The sequence below is a fragment of the Haliotis asinina genome, chromosome 1, assembly GCF_037392515.1.
Source record: "Haliotis asinina isolate JCU_RB_2024 chromosome 1, JCU_Hal_asi_v2, whole genome shotgun sequence".
In the NCBI taxonomy this organism is placed as follows: Eukaryota; Metazoa; Mollusca; class Gastropoda; order Lepetellida; family Haliotidae; genus Haliotis; species Haliotis asinina.
Window position 1 is genome coordinate 5,383,409 of NC_090280.1, and position 25,131 is coordinate 5,408,539.

The 25,131-nt window shown below is 39.0% G+C and overlaps 1 protein-coding gene across 1 annotated transcript; it reads right to left on the reverse strand.

The window, feature by feature from the left end:
• Nucleotides 1-4,269: 4,269 nt before the first annotated feature.
• On the reverse strand, nucleotides 4,270-25,131 carry LOC137269992 (uncharacterized). Its single transcript, XM_067803950.1, has 2 exons — nucleotides 23,779-25,131; nucleotides 4,270-5,052 (listed from the first exon to the last, which is right to left on the reverse strand). The coding sequence occupies exons 1-2, from the start codon at nucleotides 25,129-25,131 to the stop codon at nucleotides 4,270-4,272; spliced, it is 2,136 nt and encodes a 711-aa protein (XP_067660051.1).

A 25,131-nucleotide genomic window follows, 5' to 3' on the forward strand; every position in this document is an offset into this window, starting at 1 on the left:
TTCTGTACCTCTCCTGTTGCCAGTCTTTATGTAGAGGCTGATGAACCATCATTAAACCAGCGCCGCATAAAATTATCGTTACAATATGTCACAAAACTCTATTCTAGTCAGTCTAACCCTGCATATAACTGCGTTTTTGGTCCTCTTTATGAGGATTTGTACAACAAGAAATCTTCTCTTGTCCCTCCTCTGGGGCACAGAATTAAACCATTTATTTCTTCTGCCGGCATCGAGCTGGAAAGTATATCTCCTTCCCGTCTTCTTTCGTCTCCTCCTTGGCAGTTGGTTAGGCCACAAGTTGACCTAACATTAACATCATTAAAAAAATCCGAAACTAATGAATTAAAATATAAACAAGAATATAATCAAGTAAAACAGAAATATGACAATTTTAAATCCTTATTTACAGATGGGTCCAAGGATGGTGGCGCAGTAGCTTGTGCCACAGTCATCGGATCCAGAACAATATCTTCTAGATTACCGGATAACAGTTCTATTTTCACAGCGGAAGCTAACGCCATATTAACAGCTCTTAAATACATTCAAAGACATCCCAAACGGAAACAATACATAATCTTCTCAGACTCTCTTTCTTGTCTTCAGGCTATTAAAAACTTATCATGTAAACATCCACTTTTAATAGAAATTATTGAATTGTATAATGATCTTGCTACTGGCCAATGCGATATCGTCTTTTGTTGGTTACCCGGTCATGCAGGCATTTCTGGTAACACAATGGCTGATCTTGCTGCCAAGGCAGCACTCAACAAATCTGTGACACCACTTCTTATTCCATATTCAGATTATAAAGCTAGCATCAGATCTTTTATCCGTGATCTGATGCAAAAGAAGTGGGACACCCAAGTGGGTATAAATAAACTACATGAAATAAAACCCTACATTGGTTATACCTACTTGGGCTGTCAGTCCAGATTTGAGGAGGTAATCATGCGACGATGTCGTATTGGCCATACAAGATATACACATGCATACCTGTTGACAGGTGAGGATCCTCCGTTTTGTATCCCTTGTGATGAGAGAGTCACAGTCAAGCACATCTTGCTTGACTGTGTTGAATTCTCCATCACAAGGGGTAAATACTTCAATGTCAAAACCGTTAAGGATCTTTTTACCACTGTTAGTGTCCATTTAATTATTGGCTTTTTAAAAGAAATTGATTTCATGATTGAATTTTGATTACTGTGTTGTAGATAGATGTATTTTAATTATCGGTAGTATAAATTAGCAACTGGTATTGTTAGTGGCTGTATCCTTTCGCACAATCGCCAACGGCTGAAAGGATGGTGTAAATCCAGCTAGGGTCCATGCAGGTAGCAAAGGTACTGTAAGTCCCCATGGACCCTGGTATGGTGATCTTCCTTCAGTTGTTGGTGGTCTGTAGCCTGTTTTTATATTGTGTCGTCCTCTAGAGTTAACTTTTTTAGATTAATTACTAGTTTTACATGTCTGTCTGTGATAGTCTAGTTGTTTTACTGTCCTTCGTTGACAGGTTTTTTACCATTCTCTATTAGGTATATCATTATTGGTTCTCGTCACGATATGGCTGCAATATTGCCGATGTGACGTTAAACATTAACTCACTCACTCACTCACTCGGCGGGGCTTTGAAATATATTACTTGGTTACCTTTGAATACCCTAATTACCTGATATGTTAGTGATGTTCTCATTGTTCTGTTTGATATACTGGCATATAAAAGACATCTTTCACTGCGAATAGCGGCACAATTGCTGGTGCAGAGTCAAGCAAGTTTTAGTCACTCCCCTCCAAAGTGTGAATGCGTCACCATGACTATTGCAGTGCAAAGAACACCCCATGCTTCACTTCGAGGCCCATGCCAAGAACGATGCTGTGCGACACAACAATCCTGAGTGTTCAGATGTGGCATGGGAGAGAGTGAATAAATTTCAGCGTAAACACAGTGACAATCAAACGATAAACCTTCCAGGCCAGATAAAGCCAGATACTACAGAACCTTTTGTGGAAGCTGTTGCCATGTCAGTGACATTCAGCACTTCCAGTGTTGTCTCATCTCCATTTATATGAAAATGCTTGTTGATATTAAAGGCAACATAGTTGTATACATATCGTGGTGTATTACTATATTAAATCTAGTCACTGTTTTTCCCCAGTAATGCTAAATTGCTATAGGCAACAACGGTTCCCATTTTGCTTCCATTGTGGATCGGCACCCATGAAGAGCCACCTCCTCGTGATGGGTGCTGGGTAACGCTAAGTGCATTCTTCCATGTGGACCCGGGACAGAATGTGTAAACACCATACCATGGTTGGTCTTAAGAAGCGACCAGATTGGGCAACCTTATTGCCGTGGGTTGCGCCCCTGTGTCGGGATTCTGGTGGATGAGGGCATAGGAGCTATGAACGGCGTTCCTGTGCCCAACACACCACGTTGGCCCTGACTTCACTCGGTGGGTGGTGGAATCGGCCCAAACGTATCAATCGGCTGGTCATGCCATTCCCTGTTCATTGAATGTATATGATTGCACAAAATTTGATTTGGAATTATTTCATTTGTGGTCTTGGCACCTTTTATCCTCTAACATCTTTTGATATTTATCATGAACTTTGTCTAGAGTCTTATTCCCAAAAGGCGGTGGTTCATGGACCAATCTGTTGGAAGAATGAATAATTTAGGTTTTCCGAGTATGCTTGGTGGTGCAAGTCGGATACCTGCTTGTGCTTAGCATTGTCCTTGTGGGTAGAGAGCTTGGATGATGAAACATATACACCACCTATGGAATACCAAACCCTCAAAAGCAGAAGAAACGTCAACTTGACAACGATGATGGCGACCAACTACCTTCAAACTCAATCGACAAGACAAGACTCCACTGAAGCTGAACCCTTTTGCCATTCCCAAGGGTATACATGGCATTGCGTTCAGGCTCTCTGTTGGTTGAAGGCTGCAGAAAGCAGCAAACAACTAACCTGATGTCCGCAGCTGTATCTGAATAGTAGCAAAGGTATAATAAGAAACAAAGATGGATTGTTTGCTGATATGTCACAGCTAGGTATTGTTTTTGAGTTGAAAGATCAAGGAGTGATTTATGTTAAATGGTTCATGACCCACAGAAACAATGAAACGATCAAAACAAATACCTTTCTATTCTCTTTGTCATCTCTGAATCCCCAAAGTCTGTTAAAACAGGTTACTGTAGTATTTCAGCTGATGTGTACATCCTAAATCCTTTGAGATGTTTTAGATGTCAGAAATATGGGCACGGTGTACCAATACTTGTTCCAAGTCCATAACATGTGCACACTGTAGTGAAAATACTCATGTCACCGAAAACTGTAACAGTGACCATAAAAAGTGTACACATCGTTCGTGAAATCATTCGCGTTTCTCCAAAGAGTGTCCAATCGGGGAAAAAGACCAAATGGAAATCAACAAAATTAAATTCACCCAGAACATCAGCTTTTCTGATACCAAAAATCTTGTGGAATCTGCATTGTTTGCATCAGTTGTCAGAACTCTTGAATACATCTCAACTACCTTGTCAATACATTGCCAGGCAGGCTTGACGTGGGTTGAAACAAGTAATGTTCTGTATCTGGAGAACAATCTTTGTCTTAGTCAACTCACAAATCACAATCAAAAACAAACTCGATGAATATTGTTCAAAGTAAAACTGACTCAAAACTGACAGAATCTTCAAGAAAGGGTGGCAGATCCCCGAATTGGTCAGATAATCCAGGAAAAACTATTCGATAAATACGGATCGCCTGAGGCCATAGAAGTGTCAGAAAATTTCCATTCCAAGGCGCATAGCTTGTCGCCCTCGAAAAATGTGACAAGTAGATCCTCTATTAACCCACCAAAACATTGTGCAGTGGAACTGTAGAGGTCTACGGACTAGCTTCAACAAGGTACAGCTGTTAGTCCAGGATTCAACACCATCAGCATTCTGTTTGCAAGAAACGTATCTGCAAAAGACATACAGTTTTACATTGTCAATTTCTTCACTGGGTGAGCGGGCTGCGGGAGGATCTTCTATCCTTCTGTGACAGGATATAATACATGTAATAATAATAATGCACATTTATAATGCGCCTTTTCCACACGCTTAGATATGCTCAAAGCACTACAGAAAATGAATAACGATGTGAATAAAGAATAAAGATATGTACAAAGATGCAGATGAGTGAAGTTATGTGAAGTATCCTGAGAAATGGTGGGTTGTCAGTTTTGCTTTAAAACTATCAAAACTGTCAGAGTCTTTGATGTCACATGGAAGAGCATTCCAGAGGACTGGTGCTGTGTAGAACCTGCGGTGTCCGAAAGATTTCAGTGTAGGAGGGTATCACAAGAAGATTCTGAGAGGTGGAATGGAGACTGCGAGCTGGTACATATGGGTGAAGCAGGTCCGAGAGGTAGGATGGGGCCAATCCACGAACACATTTGTACGTCAGACAGAGTATTTTGAAATCGATTCTTGCCTTGACTGGAAGCCCATGGAGTTCTTTAAGGGCAGGAGTGATATGGGCACGTTTGGAAGTTCTACTGATAATGCGAGCAGAGGTGTTTTGAATCCTCTGCAGTTTTTCAGTCAGATTGTAGTCAGTCATTGTACAGTCAGCGATGCGTTGAAGAGACTCATTCAACTCAGAAGGGTGAAACGATTCCAGAATCTGAGTGTCGTCAGCATAAACGTGGTGAGACATAGCGTGGTCACTGACAATGTTTCCGACATGCCCTGTGTACAGCACAAACAGAACTGGACCAAGAACCGATCCTTGGGGCACTTCACAGGAGACAGCCACACCTAGAGAGCGCTCTCTGCCCACATGTACCATCTTATGCCGATCTGTCAGGTACGAGGAAGCCCACTGAAGGAGAAGGTCACTCAGTCCATAACGATGGAGTTTAGGTTGGTCAACGGTGTCGAAAGCCGCGGACAAGTCCAGCATGACCAGAACTGAAATTTTACCCTCGTCAGTGGCACGTTGAAGTTTGTCAGTTACCTGGAGCAATGCTGTCTCTGTACTGTAGTACTGCCGGTAGGCAGACTGGAAAGAATCAAGTGAGTGAGTGAGTGAGTTAATATTTAACGTCACATCGGCAATATTTCAGCCATATCGTGACGAGAACAGATTGGAAATTGAAATGGAAAATGTGCATACTATAAAAAAAACAACTGTCGTCAAAGGACAGTAAAACAACTAGAATATCACAGCTACGGATAAAACTAGTGTGGAACGGTAAAACTGATAGAACTATTTGGACAAGACAAGATAAAACACGGGCTATACACATCACCAGCAGCTGAAGGTAGATCACCATGCCAGGGTCCATGGGGACTTACAGTACCTTTGCTACCTGCATGGACCCTAGCTGGATTTACACCATCGCTTCAGACACTGGCGATGATAGGACGATTTAGCCAGAAATTAAAACAACAAACACACTACGACTAAAAAGTATGGTTGAGCAAAATCGACTTTGAAAGTTGTGGGGACTTACGTACCCTCTTGGGAGGACAATAATTTTACGCTACTTCAACCTCCCTCGAGGGCACAGCCACTAGCGATCGCAGTTGCTAATTTACAATACCATGCATAAAAGATATATTATCTATGTACAAAACATATTCAAAATTTATGTAGCAATTCTATTTCCTTTAAAAATTCAAGTATTAAATGATGATTAACGTTATAAAAAAGATCCTTTACAGTTTTCTCATTGAAATATTTATCCCTTGTGATGGCAAAATCAACACAATCAAGCAGGATATGCTTAACAGTGATTCTCTCATCACAAGGGATACAAAACGGAGGATCCTCACCTTTTAACAAGTGTTCGTGAGTATATCGCGTATGGCCAATGCGACATCGTCGTATAACAACCTCTTCAAATCTGGACTGACAACCCAAGTGGGTATAACCGATATAGGGCTTTATTCCATGTAATTTATTGATACCTACTTGGGTGTCCCACTTCTTTTGCATTAGATCACGGATATATGATCTTATGACAGCCTTATGATCAGAATAGGGTATGAGAAGTGGTGTCACAGATTTGTTGATTGCTACCTTGGCAGCACGATCGGCCATTGTGTTACCAGAGATTCCAACATGGCTGGGTAACCAACAGAAGACGATGTCATATTGGCCAGTAGCAAGTTCATTATACAATTCAACAATGTCAGCTAAAAGTGGATGCTGAGAACATACATTTTTACTAGCCTGGAGGCATGAAAGAGAGTCTGAATAAATAATATATTGTTTATATTTAGAGTGTTTTTTTTAATATAGTTTAGGGCTGTTAATATGGCATGTGCTTCTGCTGTAAAAATGGAACTATTATTTGGTAATCTAGAAGATACTGTTCTGGATCCAATGACAGTGGCACAAGCAACTGCGCCACCATTCTTGGACCCATCTGTAAATAAGGATTTATATGTACTATACTTACTTTTTAATTGATTATATTCCTGTTTGTATTGTAAGTCATTAGTTTCTGATTTTTTATATTTACTTAATGTAAGATCAACTTGCGGTCTAACCAGTTGCCAAGGAGGAGAAGAAAACAAGCGAGAAGGAGCTATATTATCCAGCTCAATGCCAGCAGCAGAAAGATAAGGTTTAACTCTCAGTCCAAGAGTCGGAACAAGGGAAGACATCTTATTGTACAAATCCCCATACGGGGGATTGAAGACACAGTTATATGCAGGATTGGACTTATTTGAATACAGTTTAGTGAGATACTGTAAATATAATTTAATACGACGGTGGCCAAGAGAAGGTTCGTCTGCTTCAACGTATAGACTGTCAACAGGAGAAGTTCGGAATGATCCAAGATAAAGTCTTAGACCTTGGTGATGGATAGAATCTAGTATTTTGAGGTTACTTTTACAGGCTCTACCATAGACAATGGAGCCGTAATCCAGTTTAGATCTGATGAGTGACCTGTATAAATGTAGGAGGGTTGTTTGGTCTCCTCCCCACTTTGTATTTGAAACGACTTTCAACAAATCGAGCGCCTTTAGGCATTTGGTTTTTAGGTATTTAATATGTGGCAGAAAGGTTAAGTGTGAGTCAAAATGAGACCAAGGAACTTAGCTTCCTTGACAACTTTGATGGGTGCACCATTTAAAAATAAGTCAGGGTCTTTATGAGGTTTGTATTTTCTGCAGAAGTGAATGCAGTTTGTTTTAGATTGAGAAAATTTAAACCCGTTCTCAAGGCACCGTTTATGAATTTTGTTGAGACAGATTTGTAACTGTCTCTCAATGGTTCGCATGTTTTTGCCACGACAAGAAATATTAAAGTCATCCACGAAAAGAGAACCATTGATTGAATCTGTTAAGACCTTTGAAAGACTATTTATTTTAATAGTAAATAAAGTCACAGACAAAATACTGCCTTGTGGAACACCCTGGTCCTGTTGGTAATGATCAGAGAGGGTAGACCCCACTCGGACTTGAAACTGTCTGCCCGTTAAAAACTGTGATATGAAATGAGGCAAACGACCTCGTAAACCAAATTCATGTAAATCTTTTAAAATACCATGTTTCCATGTAGTATCATAAGCCTTTTCAAGGTCGAAAAATATAGATACAGCATGCTGGTTATTAACAATAGAATTCTTAATGAAAGATTCCAATCGAACCAAATGGTCAATAGTGCTTCTGTTTTTACGGAAACCACACTGAATGTTAGAAATCAGATTATTGGTCTCCAAATACCACACTAAACGATTATTTACCATTCGTTCCATAGTCTTGCAAACGCAGCTAGTTAGTGATATAGGTCGATAATTAGATGCATCTGAATGGTCTTTACCAGGCTTAGGTATAGGAACCACAATAGCATTCCGCCAAGAGGGAGGGAGTGTTCCTGAAGTCCAAATTTCATCAAATATGTCTAAAAGTACCTCAAGACATGAATCAGGCAAATGCTTCAAGAGCTGATAGTGAATATTATCAGCCCCTGTTGCTGTATCATGAGCTTGCACTAGAGCAGTTTGTAGTTCATGTAAGGAAAATACTTCGTTGTAGTCTTCACCATTGTCAGAGGTGAAATTAATGATTTTCTTTTCTTCTAACTTCTGGTACATCTGGAATTCAGGAAGATGGTTTGATGAAGACGAATGTTTAGCTAATGTTTCACCAAGTTTGTTTGCAATATCTGAAGCATCTTCCAAAATGTGATCTCCATCTTGAAGGTGTTTAACGCTTGTTTTGGAACCCTTGCCCTTGATCCTTTGTACCATATTCCACACCTTTGATATAGGTGTGCGGGAGTTTATCTTGGAGACATAGGCTCTCCATGATTTCCGTTTATTTTGCTTGAATGTACGTCGAGCTTTAGCTCTGGTTACTTTAACATTGTTCAAATTATGTACAGTTGGATGTTTGCGAAAATATTTTTCCGCCTTCTTCCTGTTTTTCCTAACCTGTTTGCAATCGCCATCAAACCATGGCTTACGAATGTGTGGATGCACAGAGGACTTAGGAATTGTTTCGGTAGCTATAGTATGCAGTGTATCTGAAAACAATTGAATGGGGTCAGCAATATTTTGGAACGTTTCATGTTTGAGTTTCTCAGTACACAATGATGTGAATTTAGACCAGTTAGCCTTTGAAAAATTCCACCTTGATGAGGGTGGAACATCAGACGGGTTATTGACTGAGAGAAGTGTTGGGAAATGGTCACTTCCACATAAGTCACCATGAACTGACCATGAAAATTCATTCAGAAGATCTGCATCTGTGAGTGTAACGTCCAAGGCAGAATAGCTACCTGTAGCAGGGTGTAAATATGTGTGTGTACCATCATTAAATATGCAGAGACTGTTGTCAGAAATAAAATCTTCTATTATTTTCCCCTTGGTATTGATAACATTACTCCCCCATAAAGGATTATGTCCATTCAAATCACCCATGAGTATGCAGGGATGAGGAAGCTGATCATACAGAGCTTGAAGGTCAGATTTCTGGAGGTTTGAAGATGGAGGGATATACAAAGAGCATAAAGTAAACGCAATGTGTAACGAAATCCGAACTGCAACAGCTTGAAGGTTAGTAGTGAGATCAACAGGGCTGTGTATTATACCCTGCCTCACCAAGACAGAGGAGCCTCCAGTGGCTTTGTCACCCGGAGGAGAAAAGGAATGGTGAGAGCTGTACTGACGTAAGTCAAATTTATCAGTCTGCTTAAGATATGTTTCCTGGAGACAGAAAACTGATGGTTGAACATCTTGTATTAATAATTGTATTTCATTTAAGTTGGTCCTAAGGCCTCTGCAGTTCCACTGGATAAGTGTATTATTCATGTTACATTAGGTGGTAACACAGGCGATCTGTTCCTGGACCGTGGCGAATGACTTTTTTGGCGCACACGGTGATGAGGAGTGACATCCATATCTTCCAGAAGTTGATATCTATTAAATATTTGTACCGGATTCCGTTGACTCTTTGGAACCCGATCTGACTTTTTTGAATAGTTCACTGGCTTGCTAGCATTCACGATAACAGGTGATGGTGAATGAGATTGTGGACGGGATTGTGATGCTGTTTGCGTGGAAGCAACAGTTTGCATTTCACACGTAGAATAAGTCTCAGTATTCACCCAAGTGATTTCAGTCTGGCATTCAACTGATTTAACAGTCTTAGTACGTTGACGGGTAACAGCTGCAGAGTATGACACAGTTGCAACTGGAGTGTTGTCTTGTGCAACCAAACGTTTAGCCTCTGCGAAAGTAATGTTTCTTTCATGTTTAAGTTTCACTATCTGATGTTGTTGTTGCCAGACAGGGCAAGATTTTGATGAGGCAGCATGATCGCCAGAGCAATTAACGCATTTAGGGTTGTTTGGACAATCTAACGTGTCATGAGCAAGTTCTCCACAGCGATGACATTTCTTGCTGTTGGTACAAGATTTAGCACCATGACCAAACTTTTGACATGAGTAACACCGAAGCGGGTTCGGTATGTACTTATCAACATTGATATTGCAGTACCCTGCTTTGATGGATGACGGTGGAACAGGAACAGAAAAGTTGAGCAGATACGTGTTTAAGTTTACAATCTGACCATTTTGCCGACTTGTAAAACGTTTTACACCTGTTACACCCTGGCGACTCAGCTTGTCGTAAGAGGCGACTAACGGGATCGGGTGGTCAGGCTTGCTGACTTGGTTGACACATGTCATCGGTTCCCAATTGCGCAGATTGATGCTCATGCTGTTGATCACTGGATTGGCTGGTCCAGTCTCGATTATTTACAGACCGCCGCCATATAGCTGGAATATTGCTGAGTGCGGCGTAAAACTGAACTCACTCACTCACTGTTACACCCTGGTCTTTTAGTTCAAACGCTATCTCATCTTCAGACATGTCTAGCAGACAACGTTCTCGGTCTCTGACAATGCCTTTAGAACTGTTGAGAGTTTTGTGTGGAGACACAGTAACAGGTACGGACACGAGATGCTTAACAGCTAAGAGTGTAGATGACTGAAACGCTGATTTGCATTCAAGTAATATAAGACCAGATCGCATCTTTTTCATTGACACAACGTCACCAGCAATGCCATAAATTGCTTTTGACAGGGCAAACGGATTCAGTTTCAACGGACCATCATCTGAAGAAGAAATCACTAAATAACGAGACCAATGGTCAGATTTGCCTTTGGAGACTGTGTCATCATCAGAAGATGAACTATCCTCTAAAGTACGTTTGAGTTGTTTTGGGGGTATCATGGTAAAGTCATAGAACTTCATCATCCCAGCTCCCCACCCACCACGGAGTATCATAAAGACAATGCTATATGCCAGTGGGTTTCCTACTGACAGCACCAAGGATACTGGGATGATATACTCCAGCAGAAGTATCAATTCAAGATCAATAAATCCACCAGATTGACCCATGAGCCATCGCCTTCTGGGCATTAGACTCTAGGTAATAACAGTTTGGTTAATGTGGCATCAATATATCAATAGATATTACTGGTCTACAAGCTATATGACAAAGGCCCATTTACAAAGATTTGAAAAAGTCAAATTTGAGCAAAAACAATGACAATGCTCAGGGCTTGGCATGACCAGCCGATTGGTTGAACCGGGCCTATTCAACCTCCCGTCTAGGTGAAGTCAGGGCCAAAGTGGTGTATTAGGCAACAGGAACACAGTTGCAGGGACCTATTGCCCTCAACCACCAGGATCCCTTCCTCCACCGACACGGGCCGCAACCCACGGCAAACGGGTTGGTGGACCAAATATCCCCCCGGGTCCACTACGGGGGTGTCGGCGAGCTCTTGGCGTTACCCAGCACCCACCACGAGGAGGTGGCTCGCCACGGGTGCCTGAAAGAATCAAGAAGATCATGACTTAAGAGATGTTGAGACAGGAGTGAACTGCTTTCTCAATGATTTTGTATATGAAAGGCAAGTTTGAGACAGGCCGAACATATTTCAGGTCTTGAGGATCTAGGCCAGACTTTTTCAATAGTGGTCTGATCACCACCCCTTTGAAACTGTTTCAGTCTCTGTTGATTGAGGGCATGTTCTGCTTGATTGCAATGGCTTCTAGGAGCTTTCATCTTTTGAAGTCATTAGCGTTCCTAACTAATGTCCTGGTGTTGTCCCAAACAATCTTATGATTGGGGTTGTGCATGTGTTCACATACAGCAGACTTCTGATCCAAATTTTGAACTGATGTTTTGTGTTCTAACCTGACAGCCAGTGGTCGACCAGTTTCTCCAATATATATCTCTTTACAACTACATTAGAACTGGTAGAAGCATCCTGCTAGATTGTTGCATTTATGTCTCATTAAGAAGAGACTAGGAACTCGAAACGTTTTGACCTTGTATAATAATGAAGTTGGACCATAAAGCATTTTTAGTTTGATTCCACCTACTTCTAAATTTGCCTTTGAAACAACTCTTGTGGACGTAGCTTGTCAGAGGGGTACACAAGGCACCAACTGGCCATCCGTTGTTGAACTCTTGCGGCTGAATGGGTCATGTCGCAGGCGATTGGTCACTTTGGGAGTGTGGTTTCAATGGATTAAACTCAACCAGGAAATTTACTACAATTTATTATGTTAATATATGTGACAGTTAAAGCTTTGCAAAGGGATTGTGCGTTTATAGATGGAATGTTTGATCAGTGCAAAATTAAACAAAACCAACATCACTTTCCAACCAATTCTATATATAATCCCCTGTGTTCTTTCCCGTCACAGCCAGTTCCAGTATATATTATAGGAGGGTCGTTGTATACATGTTATGCTAATGATGTCGAGCCATATATTTCTCAATTGACATCTGTAAACAACTTCAGTAGTTATCAGGAATATTTGACGTTGTTGCCGTTGACTCCTCCATAGTTTCAACTGTTGACTTTGTGAACAAAACAGAATGGTCCATTTCATTGAACTAAAGAATTTATTCCGTTAAGCATGATTTCAGGGAACACCATGCATGAACCATTAACAACATATGACAATACCAGGGGTATAACAATGCTATGCTAGTTTAAATGATATTATGGTCTGTATCTCCAGGAAATGCAGGCAAGTGGATTAATCCAAAGTTTTGATTGACAAATACACACAGTTGCTAACTTGCAGCCTTTACAAATAGTACCTCGAATGAAGAAACGCGTTACCGTTTTAGATCTGCAGTTTCCATTTGTTCATAATATCTGTATTAAAGATAAACCTCTTCGACAATACAGTGGTTACGTTTGATATCAAATCATTTATTATCTCTATTTCCTGTTTAGAATAGAAGAAACGTATGGGCATCCCTGAGGGACGTCTATGAAACCTCCCTTCCGAGTTCCGTAAAGCACAGAGTGGTCTTCCTTCAACGCCCGCCGTCCTCAGAAAGGATGCTATCCTTGTGAGTTCCCACTTTAAGTTGGCTTTCAGATTATCGTAGAAAACTGGAAGTATATCTTGGTGATGAACCCAGTGACTGTGAACGTTTCTGTATTTCCTGATGAATCTTGGGAGAGTACTATTCCACTCTGAAAACGAATCGTATATCAATGTCAGGCACACTCAGTTTGCATCAAATGTAGGTTTCAAGCACTAGAATAAGGTATTCAGTGGCCTCGAGCTGAAACAGATGATACGTGTCTCTCGACTGACCAGTCAGGTGATTTCCTTCTATTTATCACACTGCACACTTAGAAATTGCGCGAGTTTGAAATTACAACTAATGCGACTGAACTTTGGAACTTCAATCTCGTTTGATATTTAACTCGGACACAGGATAAATCTCCATATCAAACTTCGAGGATACATGGTGACGATTTTATCCCGATGAACACCCTAGTAAATCCTATTCATATGGACTGAAACAATTGAGACAATCAAACTGGCTTCCTATAGTGTTGGTAGAACTTTTTTGTGAATTTTGTCGGTTCACAACATTGCATTCAGAAAGAAATGTTTAGTCTAGGACCATGAAACGGGTTTTGGAGGAAATAAAGAAGCACAACAAATTAAGCACAGCGGTATCTGAAACGGCGATTTCATCTGTTCGTTTCAAGCGCGATGACCACGTTTAACAACTCCCAACTGATGAATATTCACAACATTCACCTCTCGCACATTACAGATCAGTGATGACGTTCATGAGTTACTGTAACTGGATTTGTTTGTTTTTTTCCTTTAATTATTCATTTGTTTGAGCTATCCAGAACAATGGACAATATTATGAATACCGACGAATAGGTTAACACACAATCCATGAAGTCTTTTATGCTTAATAGCTTGGTAGCTTGACAACGTTGTATGAACCTACGTCAAAACGTCGCTCAATGTAATACATAAGAAGTTCTCATCCATATAGTTGTATATTGCATTTCTGAAGAAGGTATTCCTACTTACTTGAGAACTGATTTATGTTCATTTGTCCTGTGTGGTTTTTGCAACTGTTTCGTGTGAATTCGGTGAGGAAGGCTTCATATGGATTTCGGATGAGAAGGATAGCTCGCTTATATAAGTGCATGCCTATCCCGTGTGTCTTTATAGCAACAACGGAGCCGTTTCCAATTCCTTCAGCCGGAAATCCAGATGCCTTCAAACTCTGATCATGATAAACAGATCCCGTTAAGACTCCTGCAACAAAACATGTAGAGTAATGATTAATCGCGTATCAGACGTTACACGTCTGACGAGCATGCGTCCTGTCTACAAACTGGAGCTCAATCGCCATTCGTAGCTTCTCACGTAAGTAGTAATAAGAAGTAATAAGTAAGTTAAGTGGAACTGGAATGATAGACCCTAGTGGGTATTTTAAGATGTTTGATGCGCAGACACAGCCGATATTATTGTATGGAGAAAATCTGGAGAGTGCATATATTTTATGAAATAGGAAAGGTTCATTTAACAGCCTGCAAATGTTTCTTGAATGTCAGCCCTCACACACCTACTGTTATCGTATGTGGAAGATACCTTCTCTATAAAACAGCACTGTGTAAAACTTTGAAATGTTGCTTAAAGGTTATTCATATGCTTGAAGATAGAACTCCTTTGAAAGTGTACAAAATGCAAATGTGCTACGATAACTGTGGGTACAAGACGTATGTTTCATATATTAGAGAAACACGTTTCTCTCATGGATTTGGCTACCTCTGGATGTCTCAGACAATCAATGAAGCAACTTTATTCTTAAATAGATTTAAGACCGTTGCAGTCGATATGTTTTTCAGTCATGGAAAAGTACATTGAATAAAAGTTCTCGATACCGTATTTACAGAGAGTTTTAAAGTCTGTTAGCTCCAGAAAATGTTTGTCCTGTATCTTGGACAAAACGTTTTGAAATATTTTTTTCACATTTCGATGTGGATTATTAAGTTTGAAGTATAATGAGGGTAGATGGTTAAATGTTTACGTTGCTGAACGCAGCTGTCCACTGTGTAATTTATGTGTAGAAGACGAGTACCATTTTATTGTATGTGCACCGAAAATAATTCACTAAGATTAAAACATTTGCCATGGGAATATGAGACACAACCGAACTACAACATATTCAAGTCGCTGTTATCAACCAATAATGAAACACCTTTAAGACATTTGTGTAAATATATCTTTCATGCATATAAAAGTAGACCAACCAAACTGCAATATTTTGTAAACCACAGATTTGTCCATTTTAAACATTTACAAAGGTGCGTACATGCTTATATTATTTATACTGACAAAAATCTATATGTAAAAATAAGGTGTATCATTAATATGTGTGCCCTGTAAATTGTTCTCTTATTTGTAAACAAATGCATGTATATTGCATAACAGGCCTGTGGCCTACATACGGAATAAATGACTTGACTTGACTCAATAGTATTTAATGGTCTTCAGTAATGTTCTTGTCCATGTATGGCATTGTTTGACTTGACGTTTAGAGAATATAGATGTAGACTTTCATTTGGCACACTATTTGAACGTACACAATAGTGAAATACAGGAAACATTCAATTTGTGAAGTAACTAAAGGAATTGCACATTTTATGCTATCACTGAACTGGAATTGTCTTAACCAAATTAATGACATCAACCAATTAAAATATGATATTGCGGGGGGCAAATGAGGCATTGTGACAGATCATTGCAACATCTCACATTAAGTGAGTGAGATTCGATTTATGTCGCTCTTGGCAATAATCCAACAGACTGGAACCATTTATGTTTTTCATGGTTATCAAAAATACAGCTGTACTTTGATAAAATTTATGACCTGACGATCTTCACCTTTATGAACCCAAATCGCTCCCACCCAAGGAACGAAGAGAAGCGCTTGACAGTAAAACACCTTAAATTGGTATCTAAATGTAGAAACAGAACCATTCCACAGTTAGTGATCTGACCTAGGCAAATGAAAGGGTGCAGTCCAACGTTCGTCCAGTCAAAGCTGAAAATAGTAGGCAGTTAACTAACCACAGCGAACTTGGAGGCATTTAGGAGTTGGTGCTGAACAATGGGGAAAGTTCTAGCGATATGCAGCTTCTTAATCATAATGTAAGCAACGTTTTGGTGTAGACACTGTTATCAAGCACGTGATGTACAATACTGCGGGAACCGATTACATATTCATGAAAAAAGTTTGTTCAGAAAGTTGACTGATGTTTACTCATTAACGTTGATGCATGATGAAGCCAAGCGGTCATGTAAATAACGATTCTTTGCTCTGTATCATGTTTATCTCATATCATACATATCATCACTTAACGTTCGTTGTGAATATATTATTGAAACAGTTTAAGTAGCATTTAAGCCGCCGTTGTAACTTATAAATACCCTGATTTACCTATCTCTGTACACATGTATTACAAAGGGTACAGCTGCTCGTGGTCGCGTAGAATTTGATAAGCCGATTGGTGAATACATGTAATGAACTACCTGTATTATCTTATTTATAAGTTGGTCAACGTATGTCAAAATATTCGAATCTAATAAGAGCAACCGGTGACATTCACTGGGTTGGCGGCAGTCTGTAAATAATCGAGTCTCGACAAGACAATCCAGTGATCAACAGTGAGCATCGATCTACGCGATTGGGTTACGATGACATGTGTCAGCGAGCCTGACTACCTGATCCCGTTTGTCATGTTGAATTCTCTTACAACAAGCATAAGTTGCTGAAGACTAATGTAGTCCCGATCCTGTTCCCCAGTAATATGCCAATGGTGGCATTTAACAAGGGAAATGACAATAGCGAAATGTAAGCCAGGAATTAATACAGGCCTAATTTGTTTTAACAAAAATGATTGTTATCCTTTTCACAGGCTTTTAAGACACTTACATATTTCAACAAAAACACTCTCGGTTTCTGGAGTATTTGTTGGAATACTGTCTAGACAAGTTAAAAGATTAATTACAAAACTGCCATAGAATTTGAAAGCATGTGCATTTTTTTCTATGCGACTAAAACAAATGGATTCAGCTTCCTGTTGGATTAAGTCATTCGCAGCCAAGACGACATGTGCAGACATGGCAGAAATATAACGTAAATATTTCTGTCTTGCTTTATTGCTTTCTCGACTGGTTGTATCGCTTTTTCGCTCTATTGCTTTTTTGCTTTATCGCTTTCTTTCCTTGTTATATCGCTTTCTTGCTTTCTCACTCTATCGCTTTCTCGCCTTGTGTTATCGCTTTCTCGTTCCGTGCTGTCTCTTTCTCGTCTCTCATTATTGCTTTCTTGTCTTGTGTGATCGCTCTCCCGTCTTGCGTTGTCACTTTCTCGTCTAGTGCTATCGCTTTCTTGTCTCACATTATCGCTTTCTTGTCTTGTGATATCGCTTTCTCGCCTCCAAATTTCCAAAATCAAGAAAGAGATGGCCCTAATCAGCCACCATAGTAAAGGGGCATCAACTTAACATGTTTCCAGTTTATGGTTTTGACTTCAACCATCGTCTGCTTAGTATACCTACACACTATGCACCATGTATCTGAGCTTTCATCTTCAAAAACGCCAGTCAAGCACGTGACAGTCACGACTAGTTAACAGAATGAATTTGTCATCGAGGTAAGTACCAGTACCTGTGAGTTGCTGTAGAAGATGTCGCATCCACGTGTTGCCAGATCCGGGGAAACTGACTAAAGCTGTCACGGGAAGGGTTCTGTTGGACAAAGAAGGAATCGGGCAAACCAGACCCGCAGATCGGTTGGGAGGAAGACTGACTTTCTTTACACTCACAACTCCCATGTGCAAGGTCACTTTTACGCTGATGACATACAGAAGTACAAGACACACTGCTATGATAACTATGCTCTTCTTCATCCTATGCGTGAACGTATAGCTCTTCAGCAATCCAACCTGTGTGTCTGGGTCCCTGTGATGCAGTATAAGTGCAGATGTTGCCTACCACAGGCGGATATACAGATTGATTTTTTCCTTGACCGACGCGTTAATCACCTTCTTCGCTTGCATGTAAAGGAACCTATGGCCGAGAAGTGAATATAATGGGAATGAATCGCCTTTGGAAATAATGCCTCCTTACTGTCGAGGAAATGATGTGCAGATGTGGCAATGAATTTTTAGACACGTGTAATGCTGCTATCTATCGAACCTAACCTTACATAGGTGTTGTCAACTTGGCTGAAATTATGAACTAATTTAAAAGGTGAATTTTCGCTGTCTTAGGTGAAACATGATTTTGGGGAGATAGCTGGTGTTGATAAGTCGTGGTAGATAACTTTTAGAATATCGATCCGATTGTAAGTAATTATAGCTCATCTTGTAGGCACTTCATCTGGCTTTCCATCCGCAGGCCGCTGAATGTGAAAAGTATTTTAGGGTTGTTGTTTTCTTTCACAAAAATCCAACTGAAACAAATGTCAATTCCTCAAATTTATTCTTTATAAAATTTGAAGTCTGAAGATTGACTAAAATAACAAAAAACAAAACAAAACAAAACAAAAACAACAACAACAAAAAACAAACAAGGTATCTTAAGTTTCAGTCTACAGTGGCCAGTCCAACTACAAAAAGTGGCCACTCTAACGCTCTCTTGATATCGGCTGAAGCAATCAAGTCTGTGTACTCTTCCAATTCTCTTGGTATTGCATTGTAGCCATCCATGTAGCTATGGCCACGTAAAATCTCGTTTGCTTCTCCAGTGGTAAACTGGCCTGGAATGTTTACAATCTCATCCATGCCATCAGTGTGTAAAATCACTTTATTCCTAAACTGCCTCATGAATCCCTTGTGATCAAGAGCATCTCCACTAAATTTCATCATTTCTGTAGCTGGCGTGCTGAGATGGCGAGCGACAGTAGTGTAGTCAATCATTTGGTGATCAGTCTGATGTTTACTAATGGGCGCAAACTCTTTGGGTTTAAATCTCTTTTAGAAGTAGCATGTTGATCGCATGAAAGGTTCGGTCTCTCGTTGATAGGAGATAGGACTTTTAACACTGGTTGTTCTCTCTATGTTCTGGAGAACCTTCACACAAACCTTTTTTCAAAATGTTCTATGACCTTACTTTTCGCCTTTGTGATAACTGCGTTTCAAGCTCCAGTTCCATTTCTTGCATTTGCATTTTAATTTTTCCAGTTCAATCTGCTCCTTTTTCTTCAGACACCTGGATTTTGCTGGCAATTCAGCCCCTTTCTGTTCCTTTTCTAACCTGGCTAAGGAGAGGGAACTAGCCCGACTATAACGTGACCCTGCCTGTGATGTCACTGACTTGTCTGTGTTGGAAATGCTGTCCTTCGATGTCAGAACATTCTCCTCAAACCTACTTTCAATCTTTGTTTTGAATTCTCGAATAACTGGAGTTTCCTCACATTCAACAAAGTCTATATATTCTTTGATTTCATCTCAAAAGTGCTGAATATTCATCTCGCTATGCAAAATGGCTTTCTAACAGGGCTAGGTAGTCTTAATGCTCTCTTCTGAAGACAGAGATGTTGGGTTCTCGTGATGTGACGTCAAGAAAAGTATATTGTCTGTCTTTCAACTTCTTGAACGACTGACGTAACACCTTTTGTTTTATTTCTTTTCTGTAAGCCTGTCCTTTATCTGTTATTATACGCTTTCTATTAGACAAACTGCTGAAGAGTGAATCTTTGTCTATCTCTTTGTCAAAACGGGAGGTAATGTTGTTGACAAGCAGGCTTTGACAGGCAGAAGCACACAACCCCAGTAAGTCCATTCGAGAAGCAGCGTTCGTATATATATATATATATATATATATATATATATATATATATATATATATATATATATATATATATATATATATATATATATATATATATAACATTGAATAATATCATATCAACATTGATTTAATCCGATAAATCTCATAAACATTTTTAATTGTAAATATTAAACAATGAAGATCTACTTTGTTTGAAGGGTATATAAAAATATTTATGAGATTTATCGGATTAAATCAATGTTGATATGATATTATTCAATGTTGTCAGAGTGCATCACCATTTGCACTTCTTACTACCATAGTTGGAATGTAGTCGCTTTTGAAAGATGATTGGTGCATGGCATGTAATTTGCATGTATACGATTTTCATTTTAAAACAAACGACTGGAAACAAACACTCACAAATGTGTGATGCAAGATGGGTGTCAAACGTAATGTTCTAAATGATTTCTCGACTTTGAAAGAAACGTCAACATCAAGAATGGGACCCCATGGACGTGTAAGGGGCTACGACGGTGTGCACGTGCATATCATACGTTGTTTTTAGGGCTGGTAATAGAGGGAAATAGCGGTGCGTTCATAAGATGTCTGTCATTGAAACGTTTCTTAACGTTCACATTTCCGATGCAAAGTGAAAGTTCATAATTATACCCTACTTTTATTTAGAGTATACAAAACGCAGTCGAGAACATTCCAGCAAAGCATGGCCATATTGTCCTTTTCTCAGAACACTCATGAACAGCCTCCGCGAGAGGAAATAAACAATAAGATCTGTCGCTAAAATACCCTTGCCATTATATATGATAATACACACTCAAAACTCTATACATTGTGACCCATTAATAACTATCAGTTAATCAATGCTTATACTAAGTACAGAAAACACACTCTCGTAACACTTAAAACTGTTTATACACCTATCGTTTTGAGTAGAATATATAGAACTGGTCATACCTGTAAATCATCTGTTGGTAGTATTTAGTTTAACGTTTAAGTATACTGCAAACAAAAGTATGGTGACACCATAACATATGACAGTCACACAAAAGCTTAAATATGGTGAGGTCTTTTTGACTCTAAGGTAAATGAAACGTTTTGTGTGCTGAAGGGGATTTTCACATGCTCTAGGCCGTTGTGTTTGGGCGTTTGAATCAAAGATAGTACTTGCGTGCTTCAGCACCCTTTTTTTTCGCTGTTTTTGACAATGTTTCGTTGCTGTCTAGCTCAACGAATATTGAATCAGTTGCTCCACTGCCTATTCCAACAAGTCGTTTAAGGTCATAAACGTTGCATTTAGCCTTTTGTATAAATAACCTCATCACATTTACTGCCATATATAGCTCTCAAATTGTGATTTTCTCATCCCATTTACTTGTAGGATACGTTTAGTTGAATTTAGTGTATCTTGTCTTAATCTTATTGTCTTTTAAAGGACAATATTTACCATGGTGAAATGTTGTGATCGCTCTTGATTGGTTGCTATTCGTCATTGTTTTCATCACGTGAGTTTGTATGTGTCTGTCACTACACGTGCATTTATAACGGCTGCACTCGCGTGATACTTCTCTGCGTTCGCCTTACATTTGATATACCTTCGTTTCCATAAAGCAACAACAGATCATTTAATATTTGCCACGTGATATACATATTGAAAATCGATGACAGTTTACACATTTCTCATTGCAAGCACATTTTTTGGAAAGCACAGCAACAGCATGGACTAGATCTGGATTATCAGGGTTTAAAAGATTTTTCATCAGCTGGCGGTATTCACAAAGGTATCCTGCTCCATAGTGAGAAATCCATACCTTACATGAGAATATTTTGCACAAATACATAAGACATCACATTCCTCCTCTACTTCTCTTAAAGCTCAGTTTGTACAAATGGCGTCAAATGATATCTCTGATTTTAGATCAGTGACATATATTTACATTAAAATTGTGTAGTGAAATTCTGAATTTCCAATTTGCTCGAGCTAAACCCTCACCGATCAAATCACCGATCAAATATCCTTTTTTTGAAACAATGGTTTACGCTGCTATAATTACTGAGATACTGTGATGAAAAAATATTTTGACAAAATATATCATTCAATTTTGTGTTAAAGTACAAATAGAACAAACATGTCACACTGTAATTCCGGACTCAAACAAGTCTACAAACTGAGTACTGTGGCCTCTCTCAGACAGGAGATTTCATTAAATCAAGCATGCAGTTGTTATGGATATGTTCACAGAATTAAAAAAAATCAAAGAAAAAAACTCAAAAAGGTAACATGCAACCACCCCCACCCCCAAAAGCAAACACGATTTAGACACAATCATCACTTGTTCAAGACATATAACTATCATTGCTGGTTGTGAAAGAACATAAATAAACAAATTATAAGTGTACAACCATGAATCAGAAGTCAAATGTTGTATTCGTAGGTTTTTTTCCCTTGAAACGAAGTTCCCGGGAGTCCGAACCCGGCAGGGCGATGGGTGTGCATTGAAGTAGTGGAACGAAGATTTTCATTGCCTTGTTCATTTCATAGGCGTAGGATGTTACAAATATGTTCAAATCCCTGTTAAATGAATTCAAGGAAGTATAAGCATGTGTTGCGAGAGTGTGTTTTCTGTCATTTGTGTCATCACTGATTAAGTGATAGTTATCACTGGGTCACAATGTTTCGAGCTTTAAGCGTGGATTGTTGGTCACTTTTCAAATCATCATGTATGTTCAATGGCAGTTGTAGCAATTTTAGCTTCTCGATAGCACTCCAAGTACCTGCACCTGGCAGCCTATTGTTTACTTCCTGTTCGCGAACGTTCGGACTAAATGATGATACAGTCACGTTTTGCTCGAATGTTCTGTCAGTATATGAGTAAAGGCTGGTTGCTGACTTACACTCAGAATTATAATGGAGTTATCCTATCATCGTCGGCTTGTCAACAACATCAAGATGATAACGTCGTGTCTGACTGCTCTCTCATTAGAAATAAGCTTCATTTAGTAGAGCGGTGTCGGGTATTACCGAACAAGCGGCTATTAACGAACAAAATTCCATTTCCGTACTGTTTACTCAATTTACCGATCGCTACAGTATTTTTCATGCGCATGCATAGAAAAGGAAACATCCTCTACCGGAAAAACGTCTCTCTGCTCCTTAAACATATTTCAAAAGACGCTGAGATGAAAACTGACGAAAAGACAAGCGATGTGCATCATATCCTTAAACCTTGTGTGTATATCGTTGATTAGGTGGCTAATCCAAAACGTCTTGGTCAGTACTGGGATCCCCCATTCTAAATATAGCAGCATGTCTATGTAAGTGCATTACGCAATTCCAAACCATAATAAAAAGCTTTGTTAGAGATATATGGACTGTACCATCCGATCACCACTAACCCATCCTTGTGCAGCCCTGTCGTCCTTTACCGAACAAGCGCCATTGACCTCAGCAATTTTCCCTACTCTACTTTATGCCTATGGACTTCCTGTCGCTTATTTGTTGATGCTAAACCAAACGGCATAAATTACTTCATCTGGTTTATAAAGTGTCAAGACAAACACAAAGCACGATAATTATGCGAGTTCCAGTCTCTGGTAGGTGTTAGAATTTAACTCGCCCTGTGTATATAAACCGTTAACTTAGTTTATTTATTTCAATACTGAAAGGCCTCAGGCCTATAGTATAAAACACACATCATACTACTCATGATATAAAGTAGTATAATATCATGGAGTCATATCATACCATATAATGCTGTATCACGTCATATTAGATCATATGATATCAGATGGTACCATGTCATGTCATGTCGTATCATATATGTTCTCACATCGGAAATAGTATCATACCATATCATAATACATCATATCATCGTCTCACGTCATATCCTATATATCATATGTCAGAGATCAGCTTGTACATCATATATAATGGCATATCAAATCATATACATGACATTTTAGCAAATGTAATATAGTATCATGCTAAATCACTCACTTCTCGATATCACACATATCTTTATATCATTTGTAGGGCGCACTCCATATACATATCATTTATAGAAGAATTGTCTGGATAGCATAGCTTTGTGAATAAAAATTTGCAATATTTTGGATTACCTTTTCATTTGAACACGTCAACAGTGAAGAGAATTTGGCAATCGATGGATGTACAAAATAGTATTCTTTCATATATTTTCTACGTAGTGTATCAAATGCTGGACAGACAAGAAGGAAATGATATTCGTCTTCTATTGCATTGTTAGTGCAACATTTACATAGTCTATCTTCTCTTTTTATATTCATAAATCTCCCCTTTTCAATCAATAAATCATGGGATGAGCAACGAAAACGTGATAATGCTGTTCTGAATTTCTTAACATTTACACATGATAGATAACCTTCAGTATAAATGTGGGTTTTTAGTGTTGAGTAATACTTACACTTTGTTGATAATGAAACAATTCCCAACCACTTTTGTTGATATATGTCTTTTAATCTTTGTGTGAATGTATTTAAAAACAGTGATGGGGCGAACACTTTTTGATCATACCATAGGTTATGGAATCCAGTTGAGAAGAGTAGGTTTTTTACCTCTGATACCCAGTTCTGCTTACCGTTTTCATGCAACAATAACATCATTTCATAACATTTTTTGGGTAAACGGTGTGATGACATGTTTAATAACTTTATCCAATATTTGATCACTCTAGTTTGCTGGAATATGTGGAGGGGAAACCTGCCACATTCTCCATATACCATAACGTCTGGTGTGCTCATCTTTACTCCGAGAAATGTTTTACAAGCAAATAGGTGAACTTTTTCTATACAATCAAAGTATTTCAAGCCCCAAATTTCGGCACCATAAAGTAAAATCGGACTGATTTTGGTGTCAAATATTCTAAAAAAGGATGCTAGATTTATATCTCCTAATACTCTCAGGTTTCTTAATATACCGATTAGAGCCTTACGTGCTTGCACAGATGCGTATTTTGTGTGTGTCGACCATGACAGAATGTTTGTAAAATATACTCCAAGGTATTTGTATGATGTAGTTCTTTCTACGACATTACCCTTATAATACCATATTTCCTTTTTCGATAGTTTACCTCCTTTCTTGAATGCAATTATTTTTGTTTTATTCATGTTTACACTTAGACAATAATTTTGGCAATAGGTTTCTAATTCGTTTATCTGCTTCTGTAGGCCGTTTATAGTGCTAGAAATGAGAACAATGTCATCTGCAAATAATAAGAGGAAAAGATAGAACATATCGGGATGCAACTGGATACCATGTGAGCAATTTCGCTCAATCTGTACCGCTAGCTCGTTTATGAAAAAAGAGAACAGGAACGGGCTGAGTACGCAGCCTTGCCTAACTCCAATGTTTACATCGAATGTTGCAGACACCTCGGTGTTGTTTCTAACACAGGCTTTCACATTTTGATATATATCACTTAATAACTTACTCAT